Raw genomic sequence first — 18,107 nt, 5'->3', positions numbered from 1 at the left:
TGAGAATAGTCCCAGAATATGTCTATTCTGAACAACTGTCCATGCAGGAGTTTTGAACTTACCTGGATATTTGTAGCTGCAGAGCCCAGTGACTAAAACCATGACTCACCTAGGATGTGTTATCTTGTTTTACAGGAAAAGGCTCAGTGCTTTCAGAAGGCTCTTGCTTCCCAAGCAGATAAATCCACGCAGACAGAACTCATAGGCCATGATGTAAGTAGCTGTGTAGAACAGTATTTTTTATCATCTTTGTGGGTGTTCAGACTTCTGTCAGCCTGTTTGCCTTTGCTGCTGTTGTGTCCGTGTGTTGATTTAGTGGGATTTACTGGAACCCCATTCATCTGTTGCTCTTCAATGATTCTAAAATATGCTCTGAAACATGAGAAAACAATTACAACGACCTGCCAGCACACTGATGCCCTATTAATTTTATGCTTTACAAAGAGCTGAGAATTAGCATAAGTGAATGTGGAAGATATGTATTAGTGGACTGTAATTCTTTTTCAGTATTCGTTTACACACTTATTGAGAATTTAATGAGGTTGTTATGTTTATAATCACCATATGCTGCCCCAGCAATATTTGTGTTTTAATAGATAATGGAATAAATACATTTTTGCCAAGTGATGTTCAAATTCTGTTTCCTGAAGAGCATCTGTCAGAATTTCTGCTAGAAGGTGAATAGGTAGTGTGTACCCTCATACAAGAGCACAGGCAAGGAAGATTCCTTAACTGTAGAGATACGATTTTTTCCCTGTTTTGTTTTGTTTTTTTTTTTAAGTATTCTGTCTGTGGGACATTGGTTGAGTACGTGTAAGAGATTCGCTTGTTTATATGAGCCTTCTGGAATAACTTTGATTAAGAATACCACAATGTGGAATATTTAGTACAGTTCTATTCTGTGATTTGAGTAAAATCTTACAATACTTCTTACCAAAAAAGGCTGTTCTGCAAAATAAGGCTGTAGTTCATTGGTGTATATTGACATGCTGCTTCAAATTTATAAAAAGAACACTGGAATTAAAGCCAGTTTTGAAACCTTTCTTTGAGTATGTTTTGTATCAGTGTAACATTAAAGGTTTGTCTTCTGAGTCTCTGGATAGTCATCTGAAGATAGAAATATAAAAAATTTACATTTTAATCTGGAAAGTTCTTGAAGCAAGCTACACTTTGGTATTTTTTCAGGCTGTCTTTTAAGCTGGTTCAAGCCAGGAGTACTAACTGTTTTTGTTTGAAGTAAAACACTTTGGACAAACATGTAGTCATTATTATTTTTTATAAGTATTGCTCAACACTCGTGGGTTGTTTTTTGTTTGTTTGTTTTCTTTTTCTTTGAGTATTTTTTTATTTAGAGAAAATAAGTCCATACTTTTCTCAGTGTTCCTGTCACTAATTTTTTGTTCATGGGTTGCCACATATGAACACTTACTTTCTACTGTGTCCGTGAAATAATGTCTGCTGAAATTTACTGAAACTATGAGGTGTATATATTAATAGTGAAAACCCCATAATATTCAAAAATACTTGAAAACATTTTTATGTGTTGCAATGCTATCTCCCTTTATCTGAGACTAATTATTCTTAACAGTTACTTCATTACAACTTAGATGTTAAGTAAGTCTTCCACTAAAAATGAGAATAATCAATTTGTAGGGGTGTGCAGTTTTTGTTTTGTTTTGTTTTTTAGAAAACAGATATGATTTTTGCATTTGGTTGTTCTCTCCAAAATCGAATTATCTCATGCTGCAGAGATCTATGCTGTTAACAGATTTATTTTTAATTTTTTTTCCTTTTTCCAGTCTGTGTTCCCTTGGAGTTGAGGTGGAGGGGGGAGGTCTTCTGTCAGTAAAGTAGATGGTTGCTGATTCTGCAATAAAATTAGAACCCCCTCCCCCAAACAGATACGGTTTTCTTGCTGAGATCTGAGTATTAAAGGTTATAGTAACAATATTTCTTAAAAATCTTTTTCTTTAGCAGCATTCTCTTCAACATTAGTGGAACACATTTTTCAACCTTTCTTAGTAAAATGCCTCTACCATACCATGGTTGCGATCATGTATTTTCTTATGTAGGGTGATGCAATGCAAGAACAAAAAGATACGTGGAATGTTTTCATACGGAACAACACATCCACCTGTATTTATCTTGTATGGAGTACTTGTGAAAATGCATTGCAAGGAATTAATTACAGAGAAAGTTGAACTGACCTAGAGGAATGAGACGTGATTACTATGATCATCATGAAAGGAGTTCAGTGAAGAAGAATGTGCAAATAAATAGTGTTAACACTTTTCGTAATATTGTTAAAAAAACGTTGGTCACTTATTAGATTGTGCAGCTTTTCTTCAAAGGATAGCTATTACAGGTAATGTTAGGTTCAACTGTGTTTCTGTCGAAACCAAGTGGCAATTACATTTCTATATTTGCTTTTATATGAGATTTTAAAGAGCAAGATGTGACAATGGCAAGTAGCATCTGTACATAATTTTATTCAGGATGCATATAAGTGTGTATAACTGCAAGAATATTGTGCTAATGTGAAAATAGATTAACTAGAAATATACAAAACAGATCAGGGAAATGCAAAATATGGTTTTTACCCCATTAGTCACACATTCTGAGAATACCATAAATTGAATACTTATCTAGTTTAACAGGTAGACAGAAAATTTAAGTTAATTCAATCATCACTACAGATTTCCTTCTGTAATTCCAAAAAAACCCCCAAAAGTCACCTGTTTTATTTCTCTTTAATACCACTTTAGAAGCTAACAGTAATCAGATAAAAATGTTATCAGGAGTTTGTATAGAATTATTTTATCAATGTTGTACAAATGTTGTTACGCACTTCAGAGTGTAGAATTTCAGAAATCCTTAATTTACTACTTCTGCAAATAGTTGTGTTTGTATTTTTTATATTCCTTCATGTTCTTTTGTTTCTCTCTGTATAAACTTATTATTGTTACCTATTTTGTAGTGCAAAAAAACCCTGAGACAGGTTACCCCCCAAAGAAAGCAATGTTCTGTTTTGTTTGGCTTCTGGAAAATGTCTCCAGTAGTTCAGAGACTATTCCTTAGCTTTGGAGTTCATTTAGATGTGTTGTTAAAACTAAATGGGAGTTCTGTCTTCGACTTGGACAAGGAATGAATCCTTTCATCCATAGAGTGTACAGTAATGAAAATAAGGCTGGAGGCTAGTTTATATTTAGGAAGGAATGGGTGAAGGAAGAAATGCAAAGTTTCAAAGGGAAGAAATGTTCTTGTCTCTGTGGAGCCGCTCTGAAAAGGTTTAAACAGTGTTGACTGAGTATCGTGGGTAAGTATTTGAGAAGTTGCCAGAATGGAAATTAATATGTTGTATTTTATTTTAGTGGATGTAACATAATTAGAGTCAGATTCTGCTATCAAGGTGATCAGCAAAGTTTGAATCATGCAATCTCCTGCAATACCTGTAAATTGTAGGATAAAACTTCTGATACATATCTCTGTTTTCTCCCATGAATCACACTGAGATTTTTCAACGGAAACTGCTGTAGAGTACTGTGTTAGCAAGCAAATTGAAGCTAAAGTCTGTAGCAGTAAAGATAACGTTTCTCCATGAAGAACTGTTTGAACTGGAAAGCATGCTGTTTAATCTCCTTTCCCTATTTAAAATGATCTAATATCAAAATTAATTATGGAATTAAAACATAAAGTTTAAAAGAAGTTTTGATAAGGAGGAATAAAGTCTTCCAGGATGAGAAATGCTACAATTTCCTTAAGTGATTAACAGGACCACTTTGCTACTTGACTAAATTGAAAGTAAAATGTCAAGCCAGCTGCTGTGTGTGTTCAAGGGACACATTAGAATGTAATCTGGGTTTCTTAGAAAGCTTTTTGCTTTCTGCTACAGAATGTCGAGAGATTTCCACCTTACGATAGTCGTAAATTTATTCTGTTTTCCATATGTCTACTGAGAATCATTTAAAAGGTATTGGGAATCTTGCAGAAAGAGCCATGTGCACAGCAGATTGATGTGGGAGACTACTAAATAACAAATGATTAATATGTCTTAAATAATCGATGCCAATTTAACCCCCTTCACCTTCCTTTGTTTGCAAAGCATTATTTTATTGAGAGATCAAAGGATAATTTCTTCCATGTCAATCAGGTTACTAAAACAGACTGGAAGATGAATAGATACAGTCAACTAGTATTGCGACTGTTTACAAGATCATGTTAGGTAATACAGCTCTTGTAACGGCTGCTAGCTAAACAAGTAGCCCAAAATATCATGCAGCCATCGCACAAACACTGTGCAGTATGTGTCATTGCTAATGAGTTTTCATTAAAATGCTTCTTGAAGACAGAATTAAGCAGTCACAGTACACTTCTCTATTTCTGTCACCAAGAGACGTCAAACTCAGCACCACTTTGTTAATCTTAGAAAACAATCAGTCTTTGGATGAAAAGAATTTGTACTTAAATTTATTCTACACAGAGCAGACGTTCCGAAGAGCTGATATGATTTCTACAATGTTTTTCCTGTGTGTGCCTTGTGCTGATATTAGGGGTTTCACATCTCAGAGCTGCTATTCTGTTAGTTACTTGTCTTTCTTAATGAGAGTAAATCTGATACAAAGAGGTTTTGGACTGGTCCTTAACTCACTCCCCAGTTAATAGAATCCTTTCTGGTTTAGTAGTCCTTACATTTTCTATTATGCTTCTGGAGTCTCAGACAGCAAACTCGTGTGGTATTGCTCCCAGTCTGCTTACTGTTTGATTTGCATAGCGACAAATAAAAACAGCCTCTGCTTGGTGATGGGCAGCACTGTGTATACAACAGTGCTGGGTGATAAAGAACTAGGCACTGACTCCAAACACCTGCACTCCCATGCAGTATTAAAATTAACAGGTATACATACTAATACATTTTTCAGGGGATTTGTTTTGTAGCCTGCTGTACCTTACTTTGGACAGCATGCCTCCATTTCCCTCTCAAAGCCTGAGCACTGCTTTCTGTAGAGCCTCTGTTTTTTACTGAGAGGGGGATGCTCTAACTGTCCCCCTCCACCTCCCTTCTGTGGTCCTCATCCTCCCTGCCAGCCGGAGAGTGGTTTATGGATGCTGTGAACAACCGTAGACTTGTGTCCTCTACTTTAGGAAGGCAGGAGAAGAGAATGTTAAAGTACTTGAACTTCTTGAACTCTTCATTTTAGTCTAGGTATATTTCTGCCCACCATATTGTATAGTTTGTTAGAGTGTGAAGTGAGTTGCATTTTGCCACCTAGACAATACATCCTGCTTCTTCCTTCCCACCCCTCGACTTGAAGACTGATGTCCACCTGCTATTGTATGTTACTACTAGATTATTTTTCTCCATTTATTTCTTATATTCTCTCTGAGTTTGTTTTGTAATTTAAACAGTGAAATAATGCAAACTCATGCATGATATACCTTTCTGTAATGGATTTTTTTTTTTTTTTTTTTTAACAAAGTACCTTTAGAAATCAAATAAACCATTAACTGTTTCAGGCTTTGCTTGTACTTCTGTGTATCTATTAATATCTGGATATCCTGGCATGCTAATTCCTTTCCCACCGCTTCCTCTTGCAATCATTTTCTCCTCTTCTCATGTCCAGTTTCCATTTTTTAGTATACAAATTTAAAATACCGTTTCAAAATCTACCTGTGCTTTAGGCTGCCTGACTTGTGCAAATTCTGTCAGACTTTTCATCCATGCATAGTGAAATATTATGCTGAAACTGTTTTGGTTTTAATGATTACCTCCCACCAACCCTTACAAAACATACTGCCTCACCACCAAACCCCTAGGTACTTGCTGTTTGTATTCCATTACACCACAAAGTCATGAGCACGAATGAATTGCTACACCTAGTGCTGCTCACTGCAGGTCTGAGCAGTTCAGGTTACTGGTGCTGAACTTGCCAGAGGGTGCTTACTTGTGCTGAGGGTTAGGTATCTGTGGTGCTATACAAAAAGTGAGCAGCTTTTCACATAAATGAACTTCAAAAGTAACTGGGTTCTAGGACAGAAATAGAGACTTGCCATATAGAAAAGACAGGCTTCCACTAATCACTTTAATTCGTTGGCTGATTATCTGCAGGTATTATGCATTTAGTTTTGCCATCTCTAGGAATAAAGAACAGTAAAATTCACATTCTGTAGTGGTGCTCAATTAGTATGAATGATCTTCAGTTTTGATTTGTGGAATGCAAGCTGGCTTCTGACTGCTTGTATAAATAAACTGTGTGCTCTTTAAATATTTGTAGTAGTATGTGGCTTGATGATATAACAGCTGATTTTCTTCATAGACCAGAACTTAATATAACACTCTAGTCTGTCTCTTTAAAAATACTGTTTTCCTGTAATATACTCTGCAGTAACAGTGCAATGTTCTTTTTGCCTATATTTTCCTTCTTTCAACTTACTCTACATTTCTCTGTCATAAACTACTATCTTTGTATCTGCAGGTACGCTTGCTGTTGCTGTCTTGCTTTTAAAGTGCAATAAAATATGAGGTACACAGAAATAGTGACCAAACTTACTGTCACTGACTTGCTTAGATGTCTTGGGGTGGGGGAAAGAAGGGGAAGAAGGAGTGTGTTTAGTTACTACTACTTATTTATCCTGTAACTTATTTTTTTGAAGATGGTGCTTTTCCTACTTCTTCTGCTTTGGTTTCATCATCATCTCCTTAGAGTTCTCCAGAAGTTTACTTTTTCACTTAAGCATATCCACCTAGACATTTTGTCTCATTTCTTATTTTTACTTTAATTTCTGTGTAGTAGTGCACTTCTAGTGCAGTATGACTTACCAAAATGTTATTGCAGTAATATATTTTCAGAATGTTATAGTTACATTGTTTCTGTCATAAAGAAGTTACCAGACAGTTCATGACATCTCTAACTATTAATTAAATGAGCAGTTATCCCTAGAATTAATAGCATATTTTTACTACATCCACTCTGACCTTTTATGCTAAGGACAGAAAGAAGTAGGGCACTGAGAAATGAGACCTTTCAATAGTTTTTACTTTATGGAAATTGAAAAGCCATTGTTGTCTGGCTAGATTATACCTTGCTGACTCTGCTCATGCATTATGCTGAACACTAGCAGTGTCCAATTTGTAAGGCCAGAGAATGGTTTGGGAATATCATAGCAGCACTGAAATCTTGATTAAAAAAAAAAAAAAATAAACTAAGAATTTAGTAAATAAATAACAAGCAGAAATTCTCAAACATAGCAACATTTTGCTGTAGGCGTTGAGTATATTTTCTTAAAGATGATAAAACCATGGATTCACCTTGAAGAAAAGATCAACAAGCAAAATTCAGAAATGAGGCATGGATAACCACTGTATTATAAAGCAATGTGTATGGGTTTTGTCATATTAATGTGTTTAGAATTAGTGCTTTTTAATGCAGAATGACCTACTTAAACAGTTTTATCATAATGTGGAAATGTTCTCGTGTTGTGTGCATGCTGCATGTAGATTGCCTGTATTAACATAAATTAGCTCACTCTGGTGACCTTTTTCCTATACAAACATGGCATCTGTTGTACATAACTATTTTCTAACCAGACCCATGTCATGCACAGGCTGGCAAGTCATATGTCTGGTTTTGTATGCATTGTCACTTAATTTCTTATGGTGATCATTAGTGTGAAAGAAGCTTTATTATTACATGCTGCCTGCATGTCTGCGTTCAGCAGAAATGATAATTTTTCATTTAACTTTGTGTTGCCATCAAACCATGCATCAAAGATTTCGTTTCATTTCTTTTTTCTTTTTTTTCTTTTTTTTTGTTTTTTTCTTTTTTTTGTTTTTTTGTTTGTTTTTTAAGGCCCTGTGGAATTCTCCATGTTCTGAAGGCTTAGTTTACAAACCTATCAGCATCTCATTGGTTCCATCATTATTAGATTAAAAAACAACATCTGGACACTGCACTTACGGATTTAATTAAATACTGCTGTATATTAAATGAGCTGCAAGTTACCATTACTGGCAAAATTATACTACTTAACATAATATTTGTATTATCAATAGTCAAACATCACTTTTTTGGGGGGCAGTAATATCTTCATTATTAAATATATCAAAGAATAAATTATTAGTGAAGTATCATAAAGTTACTATCTGAAATAAAACTTAAATTATTCTTACTATTTTGTGCACTTAATTATCCATTGCTGATTCACTACAACTAAGAAAATCCTTCAATGATGCTTGTCTCTGAAAAAATACATCGTCAAGATCTGGAAACCTAAGGAAACTAATAGTTTTTAAAACCTGTATTTTTCGGTTTCCAATAATAATACTTTGGCACTGATGGTGTGTATGGGGTCAGCACCTTTCAATATGTGGTCTATTTGATGAATGTTCATACTGATGTATGTAATTCTTATGTGTGGTTCAAGAGATGTTTCTGCAGGGGTTTTGGTAAGCTTTAGCAAGGTCAGAATTTACCCAGCTTTATCCCAGGAGATAGGACAGCTGATCCTAACACAGAACACTCTGATTTTTTAATCCATTAGAATCATACCTTTACTGTTTATCTTATTTTCTGAGTACATCAGCTTCTGAAAGATATTGCTGAGACAGCACCCAATGTGGGCAAATGTCTTGGTTTAACCCTGGCTGGCAACTAAGCCCCAGGCAGCCGCTTGCTCACTCCCCCCCGGGTAGGTTGGGGGAGAGGACTGGAGGAGTAAAATGAATGTAAAACTCCTGGGTTGAGATAAAGACAGTTTAACAGGTAAAGCACAAGTTGCGCATGCAAGCAAAGCAAAAATAAGGAAATCATTCACCATTCCCCATCACCGTTCCCCACCAGCAGGCAGGTGTTGAGCCATCCCCAGGAAGGGAGGGCTCTGTCATGAGTCGTGGTTAGTTGGGAAGACAAACACTGTAACTCCAAATGTGTGTGTCCCCTCCTTCCTTTTCCCCCAGCTTTATATGTGAGCATGATGTTCTATGGTATAGAACATCCCTTTGGCCAGTTTGGGTCAGCTGTCCTGGCTCTGCTCCCTCACGGCTTCTTGTGCACCCACTTACTGGCAGAGAGTGGGAAACTTGAAAAGTCCCTTATTTATAGTATGCATTACTTAGCAACTACTAAAATACCAGTGTGCTATCAACATTATTCTCTTACCAAATCCAAAATGCAGCAATGCACCAGCTACTGAGAAGAAAATTAGCTCTATCCCAGCCAAAACCAGGACACCAAAGTAGATATCGTGTTTGCTGGACATGACTTGCTACTTGAGTGTATAGCTGTTGTCCAGAGGAGGAGGTGGTGGTGGTGTAATTCCTGGTGTATGGCTTTATTAAACAAAAAATTGGAAGAAAACTGGCAAGTTCAGCACCAACCCTGTCATCACTATTGCTTCAGTATTCCCTTACCCAGGACTGACTTCACCCAAGGATGTACTCTACACGCACCCTTACCAGGTAAGATAAGAAGGTGCTTGCACCAGCAATGTTCTTAAAACTTTCCTGCTAATACCTTTTCTTACCAAAGAGAAACAGTACTTGGATCTTATTACTATGCCATGTCGATCAGACCTCATAGTATATAATAACAGTTATTCAACTGGAGCAACTGTTTAGCACCTGTAGCTTTAGTTTCAAACAGAGAACATACTACTCTTATTTGAAAATAACATTTCACCAGTTATTCTTAAATGGATCTGAACTGAAAATAAAAGCAATTAACTAAATGTTCATGCAGGTCTTTGATGTGAATGAACCTTCTTCACAGGTGATGTTGCATTCTGTTGGCTGATTCTGTACCACTTAATATGGTATTGCTGTTTATCAATCTTATATCATCTGCTCTCCTTTTAATAGTCATCTTCAGTATCTTCTCTCAACCTTTTGGTCAGGCTTCCTGAAACTTCTTTGCATGTATAATTGCATAGTACTTACTGTATTCATTGGAACTATCTTGAAAAAATTAAGTAGCAAATATATAATCTAAAGAAACAACAGAAATGAGCAGGTGCATATTATCCTTTTGAACTTCACCTTCTATGTTGAACTTTATCTGTTGCCGTTCTTCCTTCTCTTCCTCAGTACTAGAAATTCCTTTCTGTAATCATTAATGAGCATAGAAATGTCTACCTCTTGCTGTCTGTCATGTTTCTTTTTTTCCTCACCATCTTTATTATGGTAATATTTTCAGTCCTTGCAGGATACTGTTATCTGGAAGAAGATAGAGAGAACATTTTTATTGTGATGCTTTGGCACAGAGATCTGTATTTTGCTTAAAGAAATACTTAATGGGAACAGAGAGGGTTGTAAAAAAACCTGTATAAATCAGTGAAAGAAGAAGAATGGAACAAAACAAAAATATTTTCAGGATTCCAATGAGAAAACTAGTTTCACTTCTGAAATTAATAAGGTTTTTTACCTGTTCCTCCAAGGTCCATGAAACAATGCTTAAAATACCCAAATAACTTGTATTTCTAAACCTGTCACCTGATAGAACTGTTGCTAGCAGCTGTCATTTCAGCGCAAAACTGAAGATGGCCCTTTTGGGGTAAAGAGCGTAAAAGCTCGGATTTTAAGTTTCCTGTGAAATTACACATCATTTCCCATACATTTTTTTTGCCATTTCTTTGGTTTACATTCATTTTTCTGTAACTTTAAAAAACACTATGAACCAATAAGAAATTACGTGGGTGTGTGTTTGTTTTGGGTTTTCTTTTTCTTTTTTTTTTTTTTTCCCCACATAGCATTCAAATAGTCTGGAAAAAAAATCATGATTATTGACAGATAATATTCAGACTTCAAGGAGACACAATCAGTGTCGGCAAAGTGTGGGCACTTTTATATGCGGAAGCAGGAACTTAATCTTAGTTTAATTGAAGTCTTAACAGTCTGATCAAATACTTTTTATTTTTTTATTCTTTTAATGATTCCAGTTACAGTATGTAAAGTTCCTGGTACCTACCTCTCTCTTTGATGTATTGCTCCCTCTTGTACAGCCTCTAGTGATCTTAAGGTCAATGGCTTCGGTTCCGCTGTGGTAGTGGTGGCATTAAAGTAAATCTGGTATCGCAACTCCTTGGCAGGAGTCTGATGGTAACGTTGATGATTTTTTTTTTCTTCACATTCTAACCCGGTTCTCTCTGATATGTTAGTTAACGTGTTGTACATCTTGCTCTTTATTATTGTTTTCGAGTTCACATGACATCTCTGTTAACCTTACAACTGGTTTTACCACGCTTCAGAGGTTTCTTTCCTTCGATGGTGAGTAACTGGCTATTGCTGAGTCGTTCATAGTGCGGGGGCCTCTGGTGTAAAATGCCTGTAATTATGTGGATTGTTCATTACTGGAAGATCATTCTTCACAGAGTAAGTACTTGTTACTGGTCTCTCTAAGGTACAAAGACATAGCTGATAAAGCTGCCCCTGCTACCAAAACCGTGCCATTTAAGCCCAACACAAGGTGTTACACCACACAGCTATAAAAAGCTGAACAACAGCTGGTGCAGAAAATGGAATAGTAACCTGGTCATTGGATAGCTGCTCTTTAGAGCTGAGGTAAATATCCAGGCAGGCCAGACAAAAATACATCTTGGTGCCCACGTTCTTAGCTTGATCCACAGCCTGTGCCTTGTTACAAGCAATGGTGACGCTGTGTTAACTGGGTGCAATGGCAAAGCAGTATTGACAAAGTACTTTGTTCCCATTCTGAGCATTGATATTTTAGCAAGTGCAGAGGTTTGTTATTTTAACTAGCACACATCGTTCTTTCTCCATGTGATGCTTTCGAAGCGGTATCAGGTAACTTGAGCTTGCTTTCTGTGCTTTCCTTCAGGGACTTCTGAAAGTGCGAGTGCAATGCTGGTTTATACAGCATAAGGGGGGGGTGGGGAAGTAGAAGTTGAGTCACTGGATTTAAAATTAACAAAGGCGCAGAAATGTTAAAGCTAGAGTAAATATTCTGTGGTAATTGTTGAAAGGCTGAGAAGCAACAAGAGTGATTTTAAGAGCTGTAAGCAGTCAGAGAGCTAAACATGTTGCAAAATGCCTGGGGGTGGGCTCAAGAAGCAGAAAGGTTACATCCTGCTTGAATTGAAGAGAGGTTTTGTTGTTGTTGTTGTTTTTTTATTTGTCAGTTTTTCTTTTTTTAAAATAAACTTTTGAAGCAATTTCTGTATGAAAACATACAGAATAAATTATTCAGCTGTAGCTCAATATGCATTCGGGCCAATAAAGGATTCCTATAGCTTAGGATGTTTACAACAGGTCTCTAAAGGAATTTGAAACATAATCATTGAGGCTGTTTCTGGGCACAGGTACTGTGTGCATGGTGAAAGAGCTGTGAGTTTTGTTGTTCTTAAATAGTTAGAACAGTAGCTTATCTTCTGGAGCTGAGTTTACCCAGTGTTAACCAGTGGTATTTAAGTATATGTACACTATTTGGTCATTAGGTTATAGTTTAATCTGCTCAGTAGGCTTTAGACTTTTTTTTGGTGTTAAAACTGCAAGAGCTTAGGAGGATAAAGTTAGCATGTAATATATGACCTGTGTTATATCAATAATAGAAACTGAAAAAGCCATTTCTATCCCTGACCTATTACTAGTACTTTCTCAATAGAAGTGCAGTGACAACTATATCCAGGCTGTGTACTCTGACTTCATTTCAATACAGTGCTCTTTTCGTATTCATTTATTCATTTTTAGTAATGGAAGTTTCTACTTCTTACGAGTCAACAGAATATTAACATTAATGATAAAACAGCAAGAAGGAGCATGAAGGGAAAGGATTATAAATGAGATTTGGGGAATAGTAATACTTTTCTTTTGTAGTATACAAAAAGGCATTAAATTGAAAACAGAATCTACTAGATACCAGCAATAAAAGGGAAAAAAAAATCTGTTTGGTGACTAGGAAATGCACTGCAGAAAACCTTGCAAAGATATTTTTGTATGTGCTTGTATTAAATCATGCTGAAGTTGAAAGCATATGAATTAGATACCATATTGCAACTTTATATTCAATACCAGGTTCATTATTTTCAGGGAGATTTTTATTAAAACATGCAGGAAAAACTTGGTGATGATGTTATTAACTATCATGATGAAATTAAGTGATAGCTTTGTATTTGACACTAAAATAGGGGGGGCTTGATCTATGTTGTGTCATGGTACATACATATTACTGAATATTTGGAGGGAAGTGTCAACATCTTTACTGTCGTAATATTATGTTTTAAGCAAAGAATGAGGAAAGCATAACTGCATGAGAGGAGCAGATGATAAAGGCAGAAGGATCATCATACCTTAAATATATGAAGTAATTTTAAGTGCACACATCAGAGCCATGAGCTTCCCAATGTGCAAGTATTAAAAAGTGGCCATCTTAATATATATTTGTGCATCTGTGTACAAAATATTTCATCTTCCAGTCTGTTAAATGATCAAGGAGAAAATATTAATGCGGAGAGAATACCGGAGTCCTGTCAGGTTATGAATAAATTCTGCAAAGAGAAACCTAGGAAACTGCCAAATTTCAGGTATTAAAGAAGTAAAGACAACATGAAGAAAGACAAGTTTCAGTGGATAAAGTGGAAATTTGCAATAGGAGCAGTTTGATGGTCTTACCTAGCATCAGTGGAGTCAGCTTTTAAAATCCTGTATGTTTTGTAATCATCCAGTTACCCTGGAAAGTAATGGTAACTCGATTGTAACGCAAGTAATTGCAGAATATGAATAAAAATCCTAAGACTAATGATGAACAATTTGCTCTTCAGACATTGTCATGTATCTTCTCATACTCCCACTGTCACAAGTTGTTTTGAAGACTTGTGGAACTGTCCCCTGACACTAGGAGGCACTTGCTAGAGAAACAGTAGCTAGCAGATTAGTTGCCCACCAAAAGCTGTTTCATATATATATATGTATAGCAAAATAATCCCAGGAATTTTAAATCATTGTGGTAACTGGACATTGTTTCTATGTGAGAATCTCTCTGAATTGCAAAAGTGTTGATAAAATGAGCTGAAGCCACGGATAACGTTATTATGAGACTCTTAGGAAATGACAAGAGCATCCTAATGAGCTCAAGGCATGGCTATGAGGTGGTATCATTGTTCTTTCCTGTTTTTTAATTGGGATCTAGAACTAAGGGGCTGGCTGTGTTCCAGGAGATGCTCCAGTGTAGGCTCTCCGTGGGCCACGTTTCCTTCAGGGCATATGCACTTCCTCCAGCACAGTGTTCTCCACAGGGCACTGTGTAGACATCTTCTCTGGTTCCTGGAGCACCTCAGCTCCCTTCTTCTTCAGACCTTGATGTTTGCAGGGCTTTTTCTCACCTTTTTTCCCTTCGAGCCTCCACTGTCTTGTATTCCACCCTTTCTTGAATATGTTTTCACAGAGGTGCCACTATCTTTACGGATGCTCACTGTTGTTTGCGGACCCACTGCAACAGTGATTCTGTTGCAGAGCTGTTTGGAAGTGTCTGTGTCTGGCACAGGGCAGCCCCGATCTCATGGAGACCACCCTGCAGCCCTCCCAATACCAGCACCTTGCCACATAAACCTGTTGCAAAAGCAAACAAAAGCAAGGCGTAACCTCTCAGTTGACCTGAATGGGATAAACATTAATTATCTTATAATTGGTATTCATGTTAGGGAAATACTTCCCTGGATTTACAGATTTGCTAATATGTGACAGATTAGTGTTACAAAATGCTTGATTAGTTGTGTGTATTTAGGCACCTAGCAAACTCAGAAACTAATGAAACACAGTGCAACTTCTGTTCCAAAATACTTGGATACACCAGCACCTGGTGCTGTTAGTAACAACTACTTTGAATTTGCCCTTGGAGTGAGAGAGACAAAGTCTGTAGAACTTCCATTGGTGCCTCAGGCCCAGAGACCACCTTTTGCCACAGGAGCTGGGCATTGCATCAAGTGTGTCAAATAGATGGCCCATGCCTCCGGCAGAAAAGTTTTACAAATAACATCTCTCCTCTTTAATTACAATCTCAGAACAATTACCCTTCATGAATTACACCGAAACTGGGGTTTTGCTTGCAAGCTGGTCGGAAAAATCAATAAATTGACTGAGATACTGTGTTAAATTGCGTTAATACTGGAATTCATTCTTCATTATATGGAGTTAAGAACAAGTGTTTGGTTTAGAGGTGATTTGGGTGTAGCTGGGACTGTGTTCAATTTATTTGGGAGAAAATTATCTATGTCAGTGAAAAGGTCTAATCTAAACAAATACAGAAACTGGTATTTACTCCATGTTCTATTGTGATACAGACTTCCCTTATTCTCATATGACATAAGCTAGCAATCAGATTTTGTATCAGAATGGCCAAATTAAGGATAACATTTTTTTAAGAAGGTGATACTGTCCTTTTATTGGCAGTGGATTAGTGTTGCATTTAATATAACTATTCTGGAAAATCTTTGACCAAGTGGTGTGCCACATCTTTATTAGCAGTCCTGTGTATGTGGTGATTATTTATTGTGTTTTCTGTTAAACCCATACAACGTTTGAGTGTGCAAGATTGATGTCAGCCAAATAGGAACGGAACAACAAGCAGAGTTTACCTTTCAAAATTGAGCCACAAATTCTGTGGTAGCCATTTCACAAGCATTTGTCAATCAGCAGCAATTTAATCTGTGGGAGTAAACTACTTGACAAAATTATAAGAATAGTCTCTCACAGAAATTTGAATAAAATTTGTGTACATACATTGCTTATACCTGCTCTTATATTATTAGAGAGTAAGTTTTCCAATCTTTTTTAAACAGTACAGGTGTGAACTCAAGAGTAACCTAAATAGCAAAACCATTATGAATTCACTTGTTATGGAACTCCTAGATGTGATTTGAGTGATCTGACTGGTAAAATAACATAGACAAGGAGTGTGAAAGACAAAACAAGAACAAAACTAGTGAGAACAAGGAGGAAACAAAACCTGTTACAAATCCATCAGAGTCTACCAACATCCATCCAGTGTTTTGTTTTTAATATTTCCCTTTGCAACAAATATGCACAAAGAGCAATAGGTCTGTCTTCGGAAGGTCTTTATACCTCAGTGCTCTTTCCTGATATTGGCCCATAGTAGAGAAAAAATCAAAAGAAAAAAACAAGTGCAAAGGGATGATACTAGTAAACTGCCATTTACCAAATCAGATTAGGGATTTTTATCGACCTGGATACAGGTAATTGCTGGTAGAATATTTATTTGTTTATGTATGTATTTATTAGTTTAGTTTATATCCCTTGTGATTCTCTATTGTGCCAACATCCTGAAAGGAATATCTTCTGGTTTGGGTTTAGTTTGATTATTCTTCTTTGTGGTATTACTTTAATTAATGTGGTTCTCATCATCTTTAGTAGTGATAAAACTAGTATGCAATGTTCACTATTTTTTAATGGGTGTTTTTCAGAACTATACTATCGCTGTAGTTCTGCCTTTATTGAACATGCTTATGCTGAGAAGCAGATTAAGTAAATATCATGTATATGGGGCACATATTGCCAAAAGAAGGTGCCAAATATTTGAATCCAAGAGCTTTTGATAATCTCTTAAGCAGAAAGGGAAGAAATTAGTTGGCTGACTCCATTCCTAAACCCCAGGTTTTTCTGTCTTCCTTTCTAAAATCTCTTGTTGCCATGTCTGCAGATTTCTCTTGCTGTTGGGAATATTTGCAAACTCTGTTAGTGGTGGGGCTTTTGTTCTGGCTCATTATTTTCCCCTGCTGTTGCTTCCTTGCTCATTTCCTTTTATCTTGCTGTATTGTTTTTATTCTCTCTCCACATTACAGTCCCATTTGGCTCATCCTCTCTATTCTTCCTTTTCTATAAAACATAATTTTTATCACCCATAAAGCGTGCTTCTAAAACTTCAACAATAACAGAAACCATAAAGTCACGCCCTTTCTTTTAATTTTTGTTTTTCCTCAGTCTTTTTCTTATTTTTAGGCAGAAGGGAAGAAAAAAACCCCACATCTAAGACAAAATACCCATACAGAATAGTTCTCAGGGACTAGGAAGTGATATTTTTCCTCTCGTTCTGAATGCTAGCTGCTGTGTTCAAAATTATGAAAAAAAATATGCCATTTTCAATTCTGTGAATATTAAGGTAGTTTTATATATCTTTTAAAATGTCTAGAAAATTATATTGGTTTACTCCATCTTGTATCAAGAAAGAAATTCCTGTAAAATTTGTTTAGGCACCCTTTGGTTTTCTTAACTATTTGTAACAGATTCTGCTAGTTGGCAACTGCATAGAGAACAGCTATTTTCAGCTGACCATGCAGATGTAGAATTTAATTGAAATACTTTCAAATCCTTTTGGGCACCTACAAAAAACTTTTTAGACTGCCAGAAATCTAAAAAGTGCATTAGTGCTTTCTAGTACACTTTATATTCCATACTGTAATGGATTTTCAGCAGGCCCTGCCACTGTTCTGGCTAAACACAGAATGCTTGCTGTGTGTTTATCATGTCACACATTCATGGAAGATCCTAGCACAATAAATAGGAGGGTGTGAAGAGAGCACTGATGGTATATATTCCTCTTTCATATTGCTGGTCTGTTGTTGTTGCATACAAATAGCCATAAAATTCTTAAAGCTGACTTCTAAAATTCTAGGTGAGTGAGTTACTTTTATAGTAAAGATAGAAGAATTTAATACTGGGCAGCTTTCCTTTTTCTAAAGACGCTCATTTCAGCTTTGTTTCTATCCTGCATTGTTCCAGGATGGAACAGATAGATAGATCTGTTGCTTCCCCTTGCCCTTTGCTTGTAAGTAATGAATGTATTGTGCTGCTTTATTTTTGAAAAATTTCTGCATAAACATTAAAAAAATGTTCAAAGATGTTCTCATTCAATACTCATCTTGTATTAATTCAAATATATTATTGCAGGATGAAATAAAAATCTTATTAAATACACCTGGGAAAGCATACCCCTTGAAAACTTCGCATGGCAAGATTTTACCTCCTTCTCATGGGAGGGCCTCTAAAGTTCAGGTTAAAGAAATCAGTGAACTACCCAGTTGTCTAGAGAATTCTTATACAAGGGACACATGCTGATGCTTCAGATTTTCTTAACCGGTGGACTAAG

General features: G+C 36.3%; 1 protein-coding gene across 5 annotated transcripts in view; it reads left to right on the top strand.

The window, feature by feature from the left end:
• CCSER1 (coiled-coil serine rich protein 1) overlaps positions 1-18,107 on the top strand; it is a 712,966-nt gene that overhangs the window by 433,814 nt on the left and 261,045 nt on the right. For 4 of the 5 annotated variants that reach the window (XM_055795209.1, XM_055795210.1, XM_055795212.1 and 1 more), the window contains exon 9: positions 136-213. In XM_055795209.1, the coding sequence (XP_055651184.1) occupies positions 136-213 (78 nt within the window). Of the gene's footprint in view, positions 1-135; positions 214-7,847; positions 8,167-18,107 lie in introns of those variants that run through there. The other variant, XM_055795211.1, reaches the window with a different exon arrangement.

Source organism: Falco peregrinus, chromosome 2 (assembly GCF_023634155.1).
Source record: "Falco peregrinus isolate bFalPer1 chromosome 2, bFalPer1.pri, whole genome shotgun sequence".
NCBI classification, from domain to species: Eukaryota; Metazoa; Chordata; class Aves; order Falconiformes; family Falconidae; genus Falco; species Falco peregrinus.
This window is presented reverse-complemented; position numbering and strand designations above follow the sequence as displayed.